The sequence below is a fragment of the Bombina bombina genome, chromosome 2 (genome assembly GCF_027579735.1).
Source record: "Bombina bombina isolate aBomBom1 chromosome 2, aBomBom1.pri, whole genome shotgun sequence".
Taxonomy (NCBI): domain Eukaryota; kingdom Metazoa; phylum Chordata; class Amphibia; order Anura; family Bombinatoridae; genus Bombina; species Bombina bombina.
The window spans coordinates 118,241,709-118,262,178 of NC_069500.1; the positions used below are offsets into that span (position 1 = coordinate 118,241,709).

At 36.2% G+C, this 20,470-nt stretch overlaps 1 protein-coding gene across 1 annotated transcript in view; it reads left to right on the forward strand.

Annotated features, from left to right (window-relative positions):
- C7 (complement C7) overlaps positions 1–20,470 on the forward strand; it is a 153,404-nt gene that overhangs the window by 76,557 nt on the left and 56,377 nt on the right. Inside the window, exons 11-12 of the mRNA XM_053700428.1 lie at positions 15,545–15,773; positions 20,093–20,270. Of these exons, the coding sequence (XP_053556403.1) occupies positions 15,545–15,773; positions 20,093–20,270 (407 nt within the window). The remainder of the gene's footprint in view (positions 1–15,544; positions 15,774–20,092; positions 20,271–20,470) is intronic.

Genomic DNA, 20,470 nt, shown 5'->3' on the forward strand with positions numbered 1-20,470 from the left:
TCTTTCTCTCTCTCTCTCCTTCCTTCTTTCTTTCTTTCTTTCTTTCTCTCTTTCTTTCTCTCTTTCTCCCTCTTTCTTTCTTTCTTTCTTTCTCTCTCTCTCTCTCTCTCTCTCTCTCTCTCTCTTTCTTTCTTTCTCTCGCTCTTTCTATCTCTCCTCTCTTTCTCTCTTTCTCTCTCTCTCTCTCTCTCTCTCTCTCTCTCTCTCTTTTTCTTTCTTTATCTCTCTCTCTATTTCTTTCTTTCACACAGTCTGCATAAAAATACATTGGTTGGTTAACTGTAATCTGCCCCCCCCCCCCTCCCTTTGCTACACTTCCTCTGCTTCACTATTTATCTGTAACTTTCTATATCTTAGTCTCTCTCTTTTTAGGTCTTTTACTCTTTCTCTGCTTTATATAGCACTTTTTTCTGTGACTTTGTGGGTTTCTATCAGTAATCCCTGTTTTTAAATTACTCTATCTATGTATCTCAATACTTTCTCTCTTTTTCACTTTCTCCCTCTTTCTCTGTTTTCTCTAAAGAGAGCTCACAGATATCTAAAGTAAGCAATACTGTCTTTTTCCTGTCAGAGCTGCCATGCTTTCTAAACTGAGAAAAAGCCAGTGACAGAAAAGAGCTGCCTGTCTATTTCCCCCCTCTGTGTGCCTCTCGCTCTCTTACTCCTTTTTTTTTTTACTAGCAAACTGTCATTTAAGGGACCCTCAAGTCAAAATAAACCTTTATGATTCAGATAGAGCAGCAGTTTTAAGACACTTTCCAATTTACTTTCATTATCAAATTTTTATGCTCACACTTTCTGAGGAACAAGATCTTACTGAGCATGTGCAAAGGCTCACAGGGTATACGTATACTAGTCTGTGATTGGCTGATGTCTGCCACATGACACAGGGGGCGGGCAAATGGGAGAAAAAATAAGTTTGTCAGAAAAAAAATCTACTGCTTATTTGAAATCCAGAGTAAGTGCGATTGCATTGTCTTTTTATTATGTACTTGTTAATTATGTAATTATATTTCATTGAGTGGTCCTTTAAGGGACATTTGGATGGTAGTCAAAGAATAATTTTTTCAACATGTTTCAATTTGTAAACTTTTTTTTTCTTAAAACTTATCATAAATTCACAAGCAGGCACAGCAAATCCAATGCTATAGCTTCAGTTTATTTAGTACATGGCAGTAGTACAGTGAAAGCAAGTTTTTAGTGGCTCCCGCCCCTTCCTTAATACCAAATCCATATTTATCCTAAATTAGTACTCAGAAAAAGCTCATGGTAAATAACCCAATACAAATGTATCAAACAAAAAAAAAAAACAAAACATTTTTTTACAATGTTACACTCAAATTAACGCTATCATTTATACAGTACATCATAAAAGAAAAACTAATTATTAAAGAAAACTAGACAAATTATAATCTATATAAAGGCCATGAGCATATAAAATACCCTTGAAACACTATCTAGCACCATAAACCTTAATTAGTTCACCTGATGCCCCCTCTCATAAAAATGAGAGGGGACTGGAAAATGTGCTAAATTAGGTTTGGGAATGGTCGACTTAAGTTGTACAATGCAGTCCTTCACCTGCTGTGTAGTATCCCCCACATATAAAAGGCCACACAAGCACTTTAGCGCATAGACATATGTAACATACATAAGTAGACACGTAAAAAAACCTTAATAGGGAATTTTTTACCTGAATATGGATGACAAATAGTTTAACCTCTGATAATATTATTGCAATGTGAACAGTTAAGACAGGGACATGTATCACCAAGTTTATGCTTAAAAACAGAATGCTTATCTTGTATAACTGGTTGCTTAGCTTTTAACCAGTTGTCTGCCTATGGTGTTGCCTTTATGAAAAGCTGCAAATTGAGGATTCTGAAATTCCTCTGTAGTAGGCATAGAATCCTTTATGAACCATTTTTTACAAAGAATCTTGTGTAGAACAACTCTTGTAGCATTATATCTAGACACAAACGCGTTATCATGTTGTTTGTTAGTGGTCAGATCAATAGTGGCCAACTCCTGATGAGCGTAACCCCTCTCAATAAATCTTTCACACATCTCATTTAACCTTAACCTTTGCAATGAGGAATCAGACACTATCTTCCTTAACCCGTATCAGTTGTGATTTAGGTACACTTCTAAATACCCTAGGAGGAAGGTAACTTTTAGAGTGCAAAGTTGGCATTTAAATCACAAATTGAATAAACAGTCATACCGCAGACCGTATTACAATATTTATTTCAAATATCACATTTAAAATAGCAAAATTAACCCTTAAACAAATATATTAAAAACTTGGGGTGAAATTATATGACAATTGTATGATTGTTACTACATTTAATTCCTTGAATACAGTTAAACGATTAAGATGCTTTATTTTTATGACAATAATTTATAATAAAAACATCATTAAATAAAAATGTAATTTATATAATAAGTCGAACATATATTTACATGTCCTTTTTTTCTGTGAAATATATATATATATATATATATAATGACTTTAATGAATCCAAGGTACATATATTTAAAAAAAAAAAAATCAGGTCTAGCAGAAACCATGAAAAGTGTTTTAACTATTTAATACAATGTAGGGCTTTATTTTACTGTTCGGCTTATGATATCACTATATATAATGTCCTATATTGCTAGACATTTCAACACCTTTTACATCTGGGAATCTTGAATGCAAAAAGTAATTAGAAATCTGACAGGAATAGCGATGACCTTTCTGTGTGATCAATGATTTCCCTTGAAATATGTTTATCAATGCTGTTATCATTCAGTTCACATTCTATGCTGACTGCTTCTGCATTACATATCTGAATGAACCTAACACTGTAACCATGCAGGTTCTCTGAAGCAATGCAGTTTTAAATATTCTGAAAAAAAAAAAAGAATTAAAAAATGTTTATAGGGAGGGTAAATAAAATATATATATAAAAAAAAATCTGAACCCAAACAAATAATCTAATATATGTTTTTGATGAAAGGTAAATACAATAGCATTTGTTCCATATCAAGAAATATTTTTCAGGAAACAGATTTTTTATATGGGAGGCACTTTCTATCTTGCCATAGAGAAATCAATATTTTCATTCTCAATTAGTAAAAGCCTCACACACAGCCATGCAGGCAACCAGCCAGATAGTAGCCTTCTTACTGACTAACCATGCAAAATTAAAAAATGCTAAGATTGCTTAAAGGGACATGAAACCCAAATTTTTTCTTACATGATTCAGATAGAGAATACAATTTTGAACCACTTTCTAATTTACTTCTATTATCTAATTCGTTTCATTCTCTTGGTATCATTTGTTGAAGGAGCAGCAATGCACTACGCAGTGCAGGTATGATTTGACTACCTTGACTAAGCACACGTCATGATAATAAATATTTAATTTGCTATCTGCGCTATATTAAAACAATTTTGCCAAATCATTAAAAGGTTGCTTTGTCCAGGTTTTGCAAGAAATTTCAATTTGATTAGGAAGTGGCTATTACATCTTTGATGCAGCGTAGTTTTTATTTAAAAAAGAATTTCAGTTTCAAAATCCAAATTATGAAATTAAATACCCTTAAGATATGTAACTCAAAGTCAAACAAGATGCTCGAATGAGCTTTGTTCAGAGGATGAAATGTATTATAGCTACTTCCATGTCAAATGAATGATCTCAGGGCTAAGCAAAATATTTGTTTAGGTAGCTAGCTTGTAATATTCACTTAAAGGACCACTCAATGCAGTAGTACATAATTGTACATAATAAAAAGACAATGCAATAACACCAACTCTGAATTTCAAATAATCAGTAGATTTTTTTATCTGACAAATTAATTTTTTCTCACATTTTTCTGGCCCATTGTATCATGTGACAGACATCAGCCAATGACAAACTAGTATACGTATACCTTATGAGCTTGTACACATTCTCAGCAGGAACTGGTGCCTCAGAAAGTGTATATATAAAACAACTGTGTAAAATTTGATACGTTTATTGGAAAGTGTCTTAAAACTGCATGCTCTATCTGAATCATAAAAGTTTATTTTGACTTGAGTGTCCCTTTAAGGTACATATGACTTAAAGAAACAGGTTTACAAATGCATGGTATCTATAATTAGTTAGCAAAAAACAAACAAAAACACTGCTATTTAAAACTGCCATAGTATTAGTTAAATACACAGGACTATTATATTGTGGAGTAACCCAGAAATATACCCCTTGAAAAGTCTGGTCGAATCCTTTGCTGTGGTCAGTCATAAGCTTTAAGGTGAAATGTGAGACTTATTGTGGCATTACCCTATAGATGCAATATGCATCACAGATCTCCAGTCCCTCTAGGGGGGAGAGGGAATTTGTAAAGGGATGTTACTGCAATAGTAGGAAAAAATAATTAATTTAAATTGCAGTATTTTTGCTATGCTTAACTATATATTTATGGGGGATTTAGGTTTATTCCTTTTAAGACATGAACACACAATGGGCGCGATCCGATATAGATCGCAGTTTGCGGCGCAAGCGAGGGAACCAGTGTCGCCCGCAGTTTCAGCTCGCAACTCGAGCTATCCCATATAAGTCGCCGTCAGATGCTAACGTGCCGTAAGTCTGACAAACCAGCGATGTCCAGAAATCTGCGCAAGTACAAATTTCTGGCGTTGCCAGTGACTTGCGGCACGTTAGAAACTGCCGGCGCCTATAAAACCTGACTAAAGTCTAAAACACCCGCACTGTCTAACACGCCTCCCTAACATAGCCCGCACTGTCTAACACGCCTCCCTAACATAGCCCGCACTGTCGAACCCTCTATCCGCTATCCCCCCTCACTAGCCTAACAATAAAAAAGCTATTAACCCCTAAACCGCCGCTCCCGTACCCCGCCGCAACCTAATAAAGTTATTAACCCCTAAACCGCCGCTCCCGTACCCCGCCGCCAGCTATATTATATCTATAACCCCCTAAAGTGAGCCCCTAACACCGCCGCCATCTATATTCAAATTATTAACCCCTAATGTAAGCCCCTTACACCGCCGCCATCTCTATTAAAATGATTAACCCCTAATTTAATCTACCTACCCCGCCGCCAGCTATATTATCTATATTAACCCTAAGTATATTATAGTTAATATAGTTATTACATTATATATATTAACTATATTAACCCTAATTATATTAGGGTTAATATAGTTACTATAGTATTTATATTAACTATATTAACTCTATCTAACCCTAACACCCCTAACTAAATTAATATTAAATTAATCTAATTCATTTATAAACTAAAATATTCCTATTTAAATCTAAATACTTACCTATAAAATAAACCCTAAGATAGCTACAATATAATTAATAATTACATTGTAGCTATGTTAGGGTTAATATTTATTTTACAGGTAAATTGTTAATTATTTTAACTAGGTATAATAGATATTAAATAGTTATTAACTATTTAATATCTACCTAGTTAAAATAATTACCCAATTACCTGTAAAAGAAATCCTAACCTAAGTTATAAATACACCTACACTATCAATAAATTTAATAAACTACAAACATCTATGATCGGAACAGCCAATAGAATGCGAGCTCAATCTGATTGGCTGATTGGATCAACCAATCGGATTGAACTTGAATCTGATTGGCTGATTCAATCAGCCAATCAGATTTTTCTAACTTAATTCCAATTGGCTGATAGAATCCTATCAGCCAATCGGAATTCGGCAGACGCCATCTTGGATGACGTCATTTAAAGGTACCTCATTCGTAGTACAGCAGTCGGCCGGGATGGATGCTCCGCGGCGGCGGAGCGAAGAAAGAAGATTGAAGATGCCGCCGGAAGAATGAAGACTTTGCTGCCGCTTGGAGGAAGACGTCGCCGGAGGAAGAATTCTTCTTTGCCGCTTGGAGGAAGACATCGCCGGAGGAAGAATTCTTCTTTGCCGCTTGGAGGAAGACATCGCCCGGATCGGATCAGGAGTTCGGCCCGGTGTGGTGAAGACAAGGTAGGGAGATCTTCAGGGGGGTAGTGTTAGGCTTTTTTAAGGGGGGTTTGGGTGGTTTTAGAATAGGGGTATGTGGGTGGTGGGTTGTAATGGGGGGGGGGGGATTGTATTTGTTGTATGCAAAAGAGCTGAATTCTTTGGGGCATGCCCCACAAAAGGCCCTTTTAAGGGCTGGTAAGGTAAAGAGCTTTGAAATTTGTTTAATTTAGAATAGGGCAGGGAATTTTTTTATTTTGGGGGTTTATTATTTTATTAGGGGGCTTAGAATAGGTGTAATTAGCTTAAAAATCTTGTAATCTTTTTTTTATTTTTTGTAATTTAGTGTTTGTTTTTTTTTGTAATTTAGTTTAGTTAATTTAATTGTATTTTTAGATAGATGTTTGTAGTTTATTAAATTTATTGATAGTGTAGGTGTATTTATAACTTAGGTTAGGATTTATTTTACAGGTAATTGGGTAATTATTTTAACTAGGTAGATATTAAATAGTTAATAACTATTTAATATCTATTATACCTAGTTAAAATAATTAACAATTTACCTGTAAAATAAATATTAACCCTAACATAGCTACAATGTAATTATTAATTATATTGTAGCTATCTTAGGGTTTATTTTATAGGTAAGTATTTAGATTTAAATAGGAATATTTTAGTTTATAAATGAATTAGATTAATTTAATATTAATTTAGTTAGGGTTAGATAGAGTTAATATAGTTAATATAAATACTATAGTAACTATATTAACTATATTAACCCTAATATAATTAGGGTTAATATAGTTAATATTTATAATGTAATACCTATATTAACTATAATATACTTAGGGTTAATATAGATAATATAGCTGGCGGCGGGGTAGGTAGATTAAATTAGGGGTTAATCATTTTAATAGAGATGGCGGCGGTGTAAGGGGCTTACATTAGGGGTTAATAATATTAATATAGCTGGCGGCGGTATAGGGGGATTAGATTAGGGGTTAATAATTTTTATATAGGTGGCGGCGGTATAAAGGGTCAGATTAGGGGATAGATAAGGTAGATGGCGGCGGTTTTAGGGGCTCACAGTAGGGGGTTAGTTTATGTAGATGGCGGCGGGGGCCGGGAGCGGCGGTTTAGGGGTTAATAACTTTATTAGGGATTTCGGGGGGGGGGGGGGATCGCGGTTGACAGGTAGATAGACATTGCGCATGCGTTAGGTGTTAGGTTTTATTTAGCAGATCGCGGTTGACAGGGAGATAGACATTGCGCATGCGTTAGGTGTTAGGTTTATTTTCTAGTTAGTTTAGGGAGTTACGGGGCTCCAATAGTCAGCGTAAGGCTTCTTACGGCTGCTTTTTGTGGCGAGGTGAAAATGGAGTAAGTTTTCTCCATTTTCGCCACGTAAGTCCTTACGCTGCATATTGGATACCAAACTGCGCTGGTTTGGTATACCTGCCTATGGCCCAAAAAACTACGGGCGACGGCAGAAATATACGCGCGTAACTTCTAGGTTACGCCGTATATAGGATACCAAATCAGCGTAAATATTGGCGTCGCCGGCTTTTGCGGGCGACGATTTATATCGGATCGACCCCAATATTTGTAAAACACATTTTTTTTGCTTATTATATTTTAAGCATATTTAAACCATTGGAAATAGTAATGTGGTAGAAAATTAAGATTTCTTTCTCTCAATGCAACCAAAGTCAAATAAAGGGAATCTTTTGACCTTTGTGAAGCATATTTAAATGTGTGATTCTGGTGACACTTATCATGTTCATTTTCCTTATGAATTTGTCCTCTATGAGCAGGAAATGTCCTTGGTTTTTATTGCAGTACATCTGTCATGGCATATGGTATGGGCAAGTTTGTCTGCCAGTATTGTTGACTTTCATCTTAGGACACAAGTGTTAAAAAGTCAGTGAAGAAATACTCCTAGGTGATTAAGTCTTTCATTTTATTATGTGGATAAAAAAGCAACCATGATAATTAATAATTTATTCACTGTATAAATACTGTGTGTGTATAGTACAATGTTTATAGTAAATGGTATATGTAGTGTTGAAAGGATATGTAACAAATTTATTTTTTCATGATTCAGAAACAGTTTTTAGTTTTTAACGTTCCAATTGACCTCTGTTATCAAATTTACTTTGTTATCTTTGTATCCATATCTGTGTTCTATATCGCAGCAGTCTTGCAAGAATGCAGTGTTATACACTGTATAAACATTGCTGCCATTTACTGCTCAAAAGCGTATAGCACAGTTAGTGCTCCAGACGTGTGTGCTACCTACCTAGGTATGCTATTCAACAATGAATGCCAAAAGAACAAAGTAAATTCAACAATAGATGCAAATTGGAAAATTTGTTTTTGAATCATGGAAGAACATTTTTGAGTTTCACGCTTCTTTAAAGGGATAGAAAGGTCAAAATTGAAATGTGCTTGGGTGAATTTCAATGTGAACTAAAGACATTTTGCAATATACTTTCATTAGCAATAATAAAATGTATTGCTGTTTTTCTGTGACATAGCCACATATCCTGTAGGGGCCTGTGCACACACCTTCTCAGGGAGTCAGCAGTGGCTTGTGTGACACAAATGACGTCTTCTGAAGCAATACAAACCACGGCCAGGTCTCTGAGCAGTCATGGTGTTTGAATACTGGTGCACAGGCCCTTAAAGAATATGTGCGTATGCTGCTGAAAAACAGAAATAACGTTTACTAAAAGCATTTTTGGTAATGAAAGTTTATTGCAAAAATGCTTCTATTTCAAATTGAAATGTTTTTATGCACATTTCAGTTTTGACATTTCCCTCTAATAAAGGTTCATAGGAGCAACTATAACAAATCTGATGAATAAATAGAAGCAAATTGCGGTTTAAAACCGCATCCGCAATTAATTGTGCAGCCCTAGTCCAAACTGAAATTTACTTGATTGCATTTACTTTTTGAATAGAATCATTTTTACAATAAGGCAATGTCTCCCTCAGATTGTAGTCCAACGAAGGTGATTGCAGGAAAAAATGTGAAATGGGTACTCACATTTCAATTTGCACGGTGGAATTGTGCAAATAAAACATGTCTGATAAAACAGCTAGTCAGCTGAGAAACGTGTTGCATGTTTTATATGGTTTAAAATAAACTTGGGGAGCACTTTTATTCTATTTTAAAATCATTTGGAAGAACAGCCCAGGGAGACCTATCAGATTGACCAACTCAGACAGCTGGTGTCTGTAACATTCAGCCTGCTTTATTTGCACAATTCCACTGTGCAAATTGAAATGTAAGTACCCATTTCACATTTTTTCCTGCAATCACCTTCGTTATTAGTTTTACCTGCACTAGGAGAAGCTTTGTGTCTTTTATGTTTTAAAAGGCCATCACATCTAGAATCCATTGTACTTCAATCTGAGGAAGACATTGCCTACATCATTCAGTTGGAGACTGCAAAGCCCAGCCTGTGTATATTGCACTTTATTCAGTGCACACACCCTTGTGAGTAGCCATTTGTCAGCAACTTTGATCTTACTGCAAATTTATTTTGGATAACTGCACTATGAGGCACTCTTTTTTATATATTTTCTAAATCTTTCTTGCAAGCCCAATCTGCTTGCAAAAATTGTGTGAATTTTGGGGTTTTCCTAGTTTTGCATAACCAACACTCTATACTAATACACTGTGATTACCTAGTATCTGAGCCTTTGCAGACTGCCCCCTTATTTCAGTTCTTTTGAAAGACTTGCATTTTAGCCAATCAGTTCTAACTCATTGCTAAATCCACAGCGGTGAGCACTTGTTATCTATATGGCACACATAAACTAGCATGGCCTAGCTGTGAAAAACTGTCCAAATGCACTGAGATAAGGTGAGAGGGCTTTGTATGTAAGGTAGAGGGAAACTCTCTATAATATTAAATATATATTAATTTTTAAGTTACTGGGGAGGGTCTCTGTGAGTGAGGCATAGGCAACCTCTCTAATATATATATATATATATATATATATATATATATATATATATATATATATATAGAGAGAGAGAGAGAGAGAGAGAGAGAGAGAGAGAGAGAGAGAGAGAAAGAAAATAACTCATTGTGTAGTTCATTAAGAAATCTAGACAGACCAGAAGGCTTGTTTTTCCCACAGAAAACCTCTGAATTACATTGTTTCCAATGCAGCAAAGGATTCTGGGTAAGATATGCAAATTAAGTTCCCAATGACACACCTTTTTACTTCAAGTCAGCTTTTCAGCAGATTACCTTTACACCAAAGCATCCCTGTTCAGCCAGCTTATAAGCTTAGCTACCGTTAGCACAGTGATTCATAACCATCCCAGGATAGACTGTTTCATGGTTTTTGCCATTCATCAGCTGGGAGAAGGTTTTAATCATATATATAATCATATATATATATATATGTATATTTGGAGGGGGCTATGTGAGTGATGCAGAGGGATCCTCTCTATAATATAACATTTTTGTATATATGGTAATCCGAGGTAATGGGAGGGGCTGGGTGTGTGAGGCTTTTTCCTTTTGCTCCCATTTCTTTAATTAATTCCATTCTGTACATTTTCCTTCTATACCTTTAAGTTTCATATTTTAATTGATATATATATATATATATATATATATATATATATATATATATATACAGGTGGCCCTCGGTTTACAACGGTTCAATTTGCAACGTTTCAGAATAACAACCTTTTTTTCAGTCATGTGACTGCTATTGAAAAGCATTGAGAAGCAATGCATTGATTAAAATAGCTAGTAGGTGGAGCTGTCCGCTTGTGTTGACGCAAAGATATGCAAGCCAAGCAAGCTGAAATTAATCAGTTTAACCAGAACTGAGCTATCGAGCAGCTTGCAAAGGAACAAGATCTTCCTGTCTATAAATCTGTCCAGATTGGAATGCATAGAAAGAACGGTTTGCAGAAAAATGCAAGTAAAGTCTGTGTTGTGTGATTATTTTCTTAGGTTTATAATGCTGTTTAGCAAATGTTTTTGTTCATTTAACTTAGTTTAATTATATATTCTGTGTTGTGTGATTATTTTATTAGATTTATAATGCTGTTTAGCATTTAAAGTCTTCATTTCAAAGCTTTAAAAATAATGTATTAGGTGTTACTTATGACAATTTTGAGAGGGACCTGGAACCTAACTCCCTCACTTCCCATTGACTTACATTATAAACTGGGTTTCAATTTACAACGGTTTCGATTTACAACCATTCCTTCTGGAACCTAACCCCGGCGTAAACTGAGGGCTACCTGTATATATATATATATATATATATATATATATATATATATATATATATATATATATAATATGCACCATAATAAATAGGCAGAGCTAAATTATGCTAATTATGTGGGTTTGGCAAAGTGGGCGGAACTGTAGGGCAGGGGGTGTGGTAAACATTTCCATGCAGGTAATTGTTCGCTGCAAAGTGTCCCTGGAAAATGTTTCAAATGTTGGCAGCTATGCAATATATTTCTAATAGCAAAATTGCTATTCTATTAAAAGCTTTTACTGTTATAGTGGCATATGCACATATGCTGTGCATGCCCTGCTCAGAGAGTCACTAGTGGATTGTATGATGCAAATTTAGTAATTGCTGTCAAAATAACTACCATTTGCTCTCTGAGCTGGCGCAATATTTGAATAAGGGTGCATGGACATGCATAGCATATGATATCTGCATATGTAGCTGAAACTGTTGCTTTTTCAACAATAAATCAGAAATGCTTCAATTAAAAACTGAAATACACTCGTGCACTTTTCACATTTGATCATTATGGTCATTTCACCCCTTTGTGGGAGTTATCATGCTTTAAGAAATAAATTACAATAACCTGCTCTAAGAAATAAATGACAGCATTTTATTTTTGCATTAGAATCTCAATTTATGTTCTATAGCCTCGACACTTTGATTCAGAATTTGAGCTACTTATTGGCTTATGCAATGTTCATGCTTGTTTATCTATGGCAGGGGTTGCCAACCTATAGACCTTTACTTTAGTCTTTGCAGCACACCAAGTAAAGTAATAACTAAGTATTGTTTTTGTGCGTTTGGGGCTACCTATGGGTGTGGATTTTTGTGCCTTTAGTCCTGTGGGCTTTGGAGACTTCTGGTGGTTGTGCAAACTCAGTAGAGCCCTCTGAAGGGAAGAACAGCAAAGGATACACTGCAACCTTACCTAAATCTGGCTCTGTGCCAATGGCCATTTTTAGGAACTATATTATTTGTGTGTTTCATAGCCATACATATATATATATATATATATATATATATATATATATATATATATATATATATATATGCAGCATTAAACACTTTATAAATATTGATTGGCAGGACTCCATTTGGTCATGATGTCCATAACTGGTCTAAGTTATTACACTTATAGGGGATACTGTTCAAAAATCTAGATAAACACAGAAAATTATTAAGAGACTGGCTTTTAATTTTCAAGTTTTTATTAAGGAATTGTACAATACAATTAATATTTTGTCATCAACAAAAACAACAATAAAGAAAGTTACAAGCTGTGTCTTGAAGACATCATTACATATATTAGGTTGCATTCGTTTTTTTAGTCCCTATCAACAACATTTCGGACCTCTCTTGTGTCCTTGAATATTGTATACATAAAGATATAGAGATGCTATATCATTAGTACATAGCGATGCTGTATATGGTGTAGAATAGATAACGGAAGGGTCAAAACCAAACCTTTAAGACTGACGCAAATTTGTTATGTACAGAGCTCTACTCACACATGATTTTTATGGGAAAAGGTGATATGTGTACTCAGTTAAAAGGGGTGTGTTGAGAAAATGTAAAAATATATAAAGATGGAAATAGGTGCCAGTTTGGGAGTATGCTAGGGGTAGTAAAAGCTATTTTATGATTTAAGAGGCACCCCTGACCAAGGATAAAGGATCAAAATGTTATAATGAGCATTATTGACTATAAGGCTGTATGATTGCGACTAAGGAGAGCTTCCATATCCCAGGAATTTAAGTGTATGTGAGTTGCTTTCATCCATAAAGGCACCTCCGCCTCATGCTGCATTTATGCTGTCCCCTTTCCCCTACCTTGTTCTAATTTTTCCTCTCTAGCCACGTGGAGAGGGGTAGTATGGTGCTGGGTAATTATAAAAAAGAGGGGCAGTGGTACATTTTGGGATCAGTGATTCTTGTTCATATTAGGGCAGCATATAGGTGTAAGTCTCACGTTCAATGTGATTTAATCTGGAGACATTTTCCAATTAGGGTACAATTTAGTGATAACATATATAAGAACATTTAAAGTATAAAACAGTGGTAGCGTCAATTATATGAACTTGACTAAAAATAGATCATCTAAAACATTATAACTGGTAGAAAAATCCCAACAGTGTCTATGCCGCTTCTGTGGAGCGAGCGGCGGGGTAAATTGCTTTAACTCTGTTCCGCTATCATAGAAAAATTGCATATGCCTTATTGCCCATCTAGAGTATTAGTAACGTTCATATTTGCAAGCGTAAAAGATACCTGCGACATTGAGTAAAGGGAAATTTATTAAACTAGGCATACATATATATAACGATCTCAAAACTGTTAAACATTTATGGGAGTCAAGTTGGTACCTACTACATGAATTTCTTGTGAGTAGCGGTAAGGAAGGGTTGTTTTTACTCAGATAAATTAACCACATGCTTTTGCTTGCAATATAGGTTGTGTCCCTTTAGTGTTGTGCAGGATTTTTTGGGGTATATCACAGCAGCAGAGCGGCAGCAGCCGGCATCTCCAAGCAATCTTCTCTAGTGTCCCTTCATTGATATTCGGGAGCCTTGTAGGATCGAAGTGTTCATAGAGGTTCTTAAGCTGTGAGTCTGCTTTTTGGCCTCTTGATCAGTGATATGGGTTAAGGAGGGTGCCTGAAATATTGGTGTAGCGTCCTGAGAGCCCTCCACAAACTCCCATTTGGTCATGTTTGATGGTGTGTATCCTTCCGTATATGGAAAGACTCCTTGGGTACCAAGTAGATCCTTAATTGTTGATCGTACCTGTATAAGATTTCATTTATCTATAGTTACCTCCGTGAGGCTGTGTGGTGTTCCTGCTTCTCCCTTTATGTATATTTTCTTTGTTGAAGGAACAGGGGAAGTCTCCGGTTGCTTGCAAGTCCCATGCTGTGAGTTTGAATCTGGTGGCTGTGTTGTCAATACTTTTTCGTTGGTCGCATCTGCTATGCCTGTGAAAGTTAAGTGGCTCAGTAAGTAGTTGTATGGAGCATGATCTATTAGTTGTTGACACCATTCCTCGAACTTGGCCATATAGTCACACTATTTGTCTTGTGGCTCTGTTTTCTGCGTGGCGGCCATATTGGCTACTGGGTGAAATGGCTCTGCTGCGCCGACTCCTTTTTTAGTAAATTGCGGTCATCTTCTTAGCTCCTTCTTCCCTTCTTACTGTGGAGCAGTTGTTACTAACTCTGCGTTTAGATGTTTGGTGATGGCTGGAAACCTCGGGTTACCGAGGGGGGTAATGTTTGCCTGTCGTGAGCCGCCGCTCCAGGCCTTTCTCGTTTAATCCTGTGCACCAGTGTAAAAAACCCCAGCAATATCGAAATAGTATATTACACTACTATGTGCTGTGGCCCATTAGCAGTCGAAGAGTATAAATTTTGCTGTTGTGAATCTCCTAGTTTCTCAGAGTCTCAACTGGAGCTCAAGGAGTGTGCGACCGACCAGGATCGCTGCTTAGACACGCCCCCAAGAAACTGGCTTTTTACAAGCTTTTCAAGGTGTTTTTTTTGCAACCAATAATACCAATTTGCATTATGCATGCAATTAAAGGGATATTAAACAGGCTGTTTTATTGTTGTAATAAAAAAAGCATTCAGCAGTGGGTTATACATACCAGAAATAACTGCAATATGTAATATTCGTCATTTTAAAAGGATTTTAATTTTTATTTCTTTTAAAAAAAATTAATTTGTGCAGTGTTCATTACTTCTTGTCACAGCCCTACAAGGGGACTGGGGTCTCTACAGCAAGGCATATGTAGCTCAATGTCATAAATCTAGAGTAACACAACTTTCTTTAGTATTCAGTGAATGCTAGAGTCAGTCTTTTGCCCATGCCTAGAAGTGGCAGAATGTAACTTAACGTTGTCAGCACAGCATGTCTGCTCCCTTATCCAGCTGTGGGCAGTGGTTACATTGAGAATTTCAAAGTTCTCATTTTGCTGAATAAAACCAACATTTTTTTTGGAAAGCACTGAAAATCAACACACATTTTGCTAATGACATTGCCTAGTCTTGTTTTCTCCAGCAACAAGTCTGAATTGGTTTCTCCCCATAATGCAAGTGGTGGGGGAAATTAGCTATCGGAAAATAATTGCAGCAAATAATGTATTCACATAGAAAAATTATCCCTCACTCAAATGACTACAGAAAAGTCTTGTAATTACAAGGTGTTTTATGTTCCTTTAAACGCTATTTTTGTATGTCTTGAAAATGTCTTTGACTATTATGAAGTTCATTTGTATTCTTTTTTAGCTGACACCTTTGTATGAATTGGTAAAAGAAGTGCCGTGTTCTTCTGTGAAAAAGTATTTCCTGAAGCAAGCAATTGAGGAATATATGAATGAAATCAGCCCGTGTAAATGCAGACCATGCCAGAACAAAGGTCAGCCGGCAGTTGAGGGAACACAATGTGTGTGCTACTGTAGGCCTTACACGTTTGGGCCTGCTTGTGAATTTGGATTTTTAGCACAGGATCAACCAGGTTTGTGTATTTTTGTTATTTATTATTTATTTATTCTTTTGTGAAAGATTTTGTATTCCCGCTGTGAAGCTCCTTAAAGGGACATTGAACACTTTGAGATGGTAATATAAAATGATAAATTGTATATAATAAAACAACTCTGCAATATACTTTCATTATTTATTTTGTCCTCTTTGCCTGTAATTCCATTCTGAAATTGTGTGCTTTTCAGTTCCTGTTAGAAATGGAAGTGCAGAACACTGTTAAATTCAGCACAACCATTGGCTGCACACTCTAGTGACCTATTTATAACTGTCCCTAATTGGCCACAGCAGAGAAGGTAACACAAATTACAACATGGCAGCTCCCAGTGTTTTATAGACAATAAAACTTTACACTTATTTTGTCACTTTTTAAACAACTGATGAAACTTTAAAAAATACATCTACATGTTAGTCATGGACTAATCTTTTCTTTGAATGCATCATTCTATCTAGCATGTATTTAATGTTTAATGTCCCTTTAAGGCCGTTGGTCAGGGATGTAATAAATGACCACCGCACCTGTGGTATCAGAGTAAAACCCTTCTAAGCCTTATACGTAATTTCAATATGGAAGCTTCAGGGAAAATGCTAAGAAATGCCTCTGAACCATGTTCCTACTATTTGGAGTTTTTTTAAATTGTTTTATTATTTACTAGGCGATAAACCTGCCCAGAGGGCAGTCTATTTAAAAAAAGAATACAAACCTCAAAACTAATATTACAAAAAATAAAAAATGTAAAATTACAGGAAAAAATAAATAAAGCTATCCAAAATAATCAATTTAAATCTAAACTAATACCCCTATAAAAATAAAAAATCCCCCAAAATAAAAACACCCACTAATCTAATACTAAACTACCAATAGCCCTTAAAAGGGCTTTTGTAGGGCATTGCCCTAAGTTAAACAGCTCTTTTGCCTAAACAAATTACCAATTACCCCTAACAGTAAAACCCCCACCCACCAAACCCCCCCAAATAAAAAAAAACTAACACTAAAAAAACCTAAGCTACACATTGCCCCTAAAGGGCAATCAGCTCTTTTACAGCCCAAAAAAACTAATCTAAAAGAAAAAGCCACCCCAAAAAATATAAAAAAAAGCCTAAGCCCCAAATAGGTACTCACCGTTCCTGAAGTCCAGCGGGGAAGGTCTTCTTCCAGGTGGCTCCATCATCTTCTATCTTCATCCGGAGCAAAGGCGGAGCGGAGGTGCAGAGCTGGCTTCCCCGATGCGCGGATCCTGAGCTGCAGTCCTCAGCGGCGGTTCTCAGCGACGGTCCTCAGTGGCGGTCCTCAGCGGTGTGGAGGCTCCACTTCATCCGATCTCTGTCGTACACTAAAAATTGAATGTAAGGTACTACATTCAAATTGGGGTACCTTGCATTACTATTGGCTGAAATTTTGAAATCAGCCAATAGGATTAGAGCTACTGAAATTCTATTGGTTGTTCAAATCAGCCAATAAGATTTCAGTAGCTCTCATCCTATTGGCTGATTTCAAAATTTCAGCCAATAGGAATGCAAAGTACCCCAATACTTTGAATTTAATCTTCAGTGTGCGGCGGGGGACGATCGCATGAAGAGTAGCCTCTACGCCGCCGAGGATTGCCGCATCAGGGAAGACCGCTCCGTACCTGTGCTCTGCGCTGCCTTCGCTCTGGATGAAGATAGAAGATGATGGGGCTGCCTGGAAGAAGACCTTCTCCGTCGGACTTCAGGAATGGTGAGTACCTACTTGGGGCTTAGTCTGAGGCTTTTTTTTTTGGGGGGGTGGCTTTTTTTTTAGATTTGGGATTTTATTGGGCAGTAAAAGAGCTAAATGCCCTTTTAAGGGCAATGCCCGTACAAATGCTCCTTTAGATACAATGGGTAGTTTAAGTTTTTTTTAGTGTTAGGTTTTTTATTTTGGGGGGTTTAGTGGGTGGGCGGGGGGGGGTTACTGTTAGGGGGGACTTAGTATTTATTTAATGTAAAAGAGCTGTTTAACTTAGGACAATGCCCTACAAAAGTAATGTTAGGTTTTTTATTTTAATTATAATTTAGTATTTTTTTATTTTATGTAATTGGGATTAATTTAGGGGGTGTTAGGTTAGGGGGCTTAGTAATTAAATTAGTTATATGCGTTGTGGGGGGTTGGCAGTTTAGGAGTTAATAGGTTAATTAGGTTTATTAGGATGTGGGGGTTGGCGGTTAAGGTGTTTAATATTTCTTGCGGGCAGTTAGTTTTTTTTTGTTATACTTTGTGCGGGCGATTAGGTTTTTTTATTATTTCGTGCAGGCGGTTAGTGTTTCTTAACTCCAGTCATCAAATACCTCTAACAGGCCATATTTTAAAGATATCTTAACTAGAGCACAGGGGAAATAATTAAAGGGACATGAAACCCAAATTATTATTTTTTCATTATTTTCCTATGATTTCCTTCATTGGTTTTATATCCTTTGTTGAAAAGCATATTTAAATAGGCTCAGTAGCTGCTTATTGGTGGCTGCATTGCTATTTCTTCAACAAAGGATGTATAAAGAAAATGGGAATGTTATTTAAAGGGACAGTCTAGTCCAAAATAAACTTTCATGATTCAGATAGAGAATGTAATTTTAAACAATTTCCCACTTTACTTTTATCACCAATTTTGCTTTGCTCACTTGGTATTCTTAGTTAAAAGCTAAACCTAGGAGGATCATATGCTAATTTCTAAGCCCTTGAAGGCTGCCTCTTTTCTCAGACATTTTGACAGTTTTTAACCACTAGAGGGTGTTAGTTGATGTGTGTCATATAGATAACACTGTGCTCATGCACGGGGAGTTCCAGTGAGCCAGCTCTGATTGGCTAAAATGGATGTCTGTCAAAAGAACTGAAATCAGGGGGCAGTTTGCAGAGGCTTAGATACAGGGTAATCACAGAGGTAAAAAGTGTATTTATATAACTGTGTTGGTTGTGCAAGACTAGGGAATGGGTAATAAAGGGATTATCTATCTTTTTAAACAATAACAATTCTGGTGTAGACTGTCCCTTTAAAATTGTATTCTCTACCTGAATCATGAAATAAATATATAACTTTTCATGTCCCTTTAACTAATCAGTAACTGTGGTTACTAACCTGTCCTTCACTCATCAGCTTTTCACCAGTGCTCTGAGCTCTGAACTCATTATTCTTATCTCCAAGTTTTAGGATTATTGTTAGGGTTAAAAAAATGTTTTTTTAACTTTAAATTAGTTGTCCGAAGAGTAACAAGAGTAGTAAGAAGCAAACACATTTATTTCACATTAGGTGAACAAGTCACAACTGATATAAGGTCCATAACCAATAAGTCATCTGTTTCCCAGAAGCACTTTAAAGAGAAAAAAAACTTCTATTTTGAATAGAAAAATAATCCTAAAAGTACAATTTCCATACATGTAATAGTCTGAAACTGGCATAAAAAGTAATTGGCAACACGTTAAGGGTAACCAATTTTGTGATACACTTAAGCCTTAGGTCTTTTTTAAACCTTGCAATCTAATTAAAGCTTTGAAGGCACCACTAATCATATTTTGTAGGAAGGTGTTGACATTTTGTATTTTGACCACTCCTTATATAAACCAAAGAAATATGAAGCATTTAATACTAAACAATTATAGTTTTGGCTTTAGATATAAGATATTTTTCTCATGGGGATTTTTTATCTTCAGCAATTGCACATTTTGCAACATAATCCATTTCTACACCTTAATCCATGTGAATTAATTGTTATCTAAAACAATAGAAATCCTAATCTCTACCACAAGTGTAAATATTTTGTAAGGGATTCAGCTTGCCATGAAAAGCTCCAAATTCCAAGAATAATCTCAGTGTAAAAAGTCCAACAGAAATAGATATCAGAAAATTATGTGCAGAAATATGTTGTTTTGAAACTATGGGGCCGATTTATGAAGGTGCGAGCAGACATGATCCCCTGTAGCGGATCATGTTCGCCGCACATCAATAAATGCCGACAGCATACGCTGTCAGCATTTATCATTGCACAAGCAGTTCTGGTGAACTGCTTGTGCAATGCCACCCTCTGCAGATTCGCAGCCATTCGGCCACTAGAAGGGGGTGTCAATCAACACGATTGTATGCGATCGGGTGGATTGCTGTCCGCCGCCTCAGAGATAATTCCTGTTTCTGGCAAGCCTGAAGGCTTGCGCAGAAACAGGGGTATAAGGCCCCAGTCGGGCCTTGATAAATCGGCCCCTATATATTCATATACAGTGTAGCCAATGCCATGGTATAATTGTTAAGCCTGTGTATATGTAGTACAGTATTCTTGTGATTCTAGGGGTCATTGATGGAATCTGGAGTTGCTGGTCTTCATGGACCGCATGTGTGAGAGGCTCTGGAAGGCGAACAAGGACTCGTACCTGTAATAACCCATCACCAAGTGGGGGTGGCAAATACTGCATAGGTGAATTAACGGAAAGCCAACAATGTGAAGATGGAGAATTGGAACATTTTCGGTAAGTCTGCATTGTTTTAACTTATTTAAATTAAAGAAATACATTGATCCCATAAGCTTTTATGCTGGCATAAGGTGTACTGGAAATTTACATTTTACATTCATCAACATGATGAAATGATTGTATCTTTTGATGTTATATACTAACCTCTCATACAAGTTCATTACAATATTGCTTCTTATACTTGAAGGGACAATAAA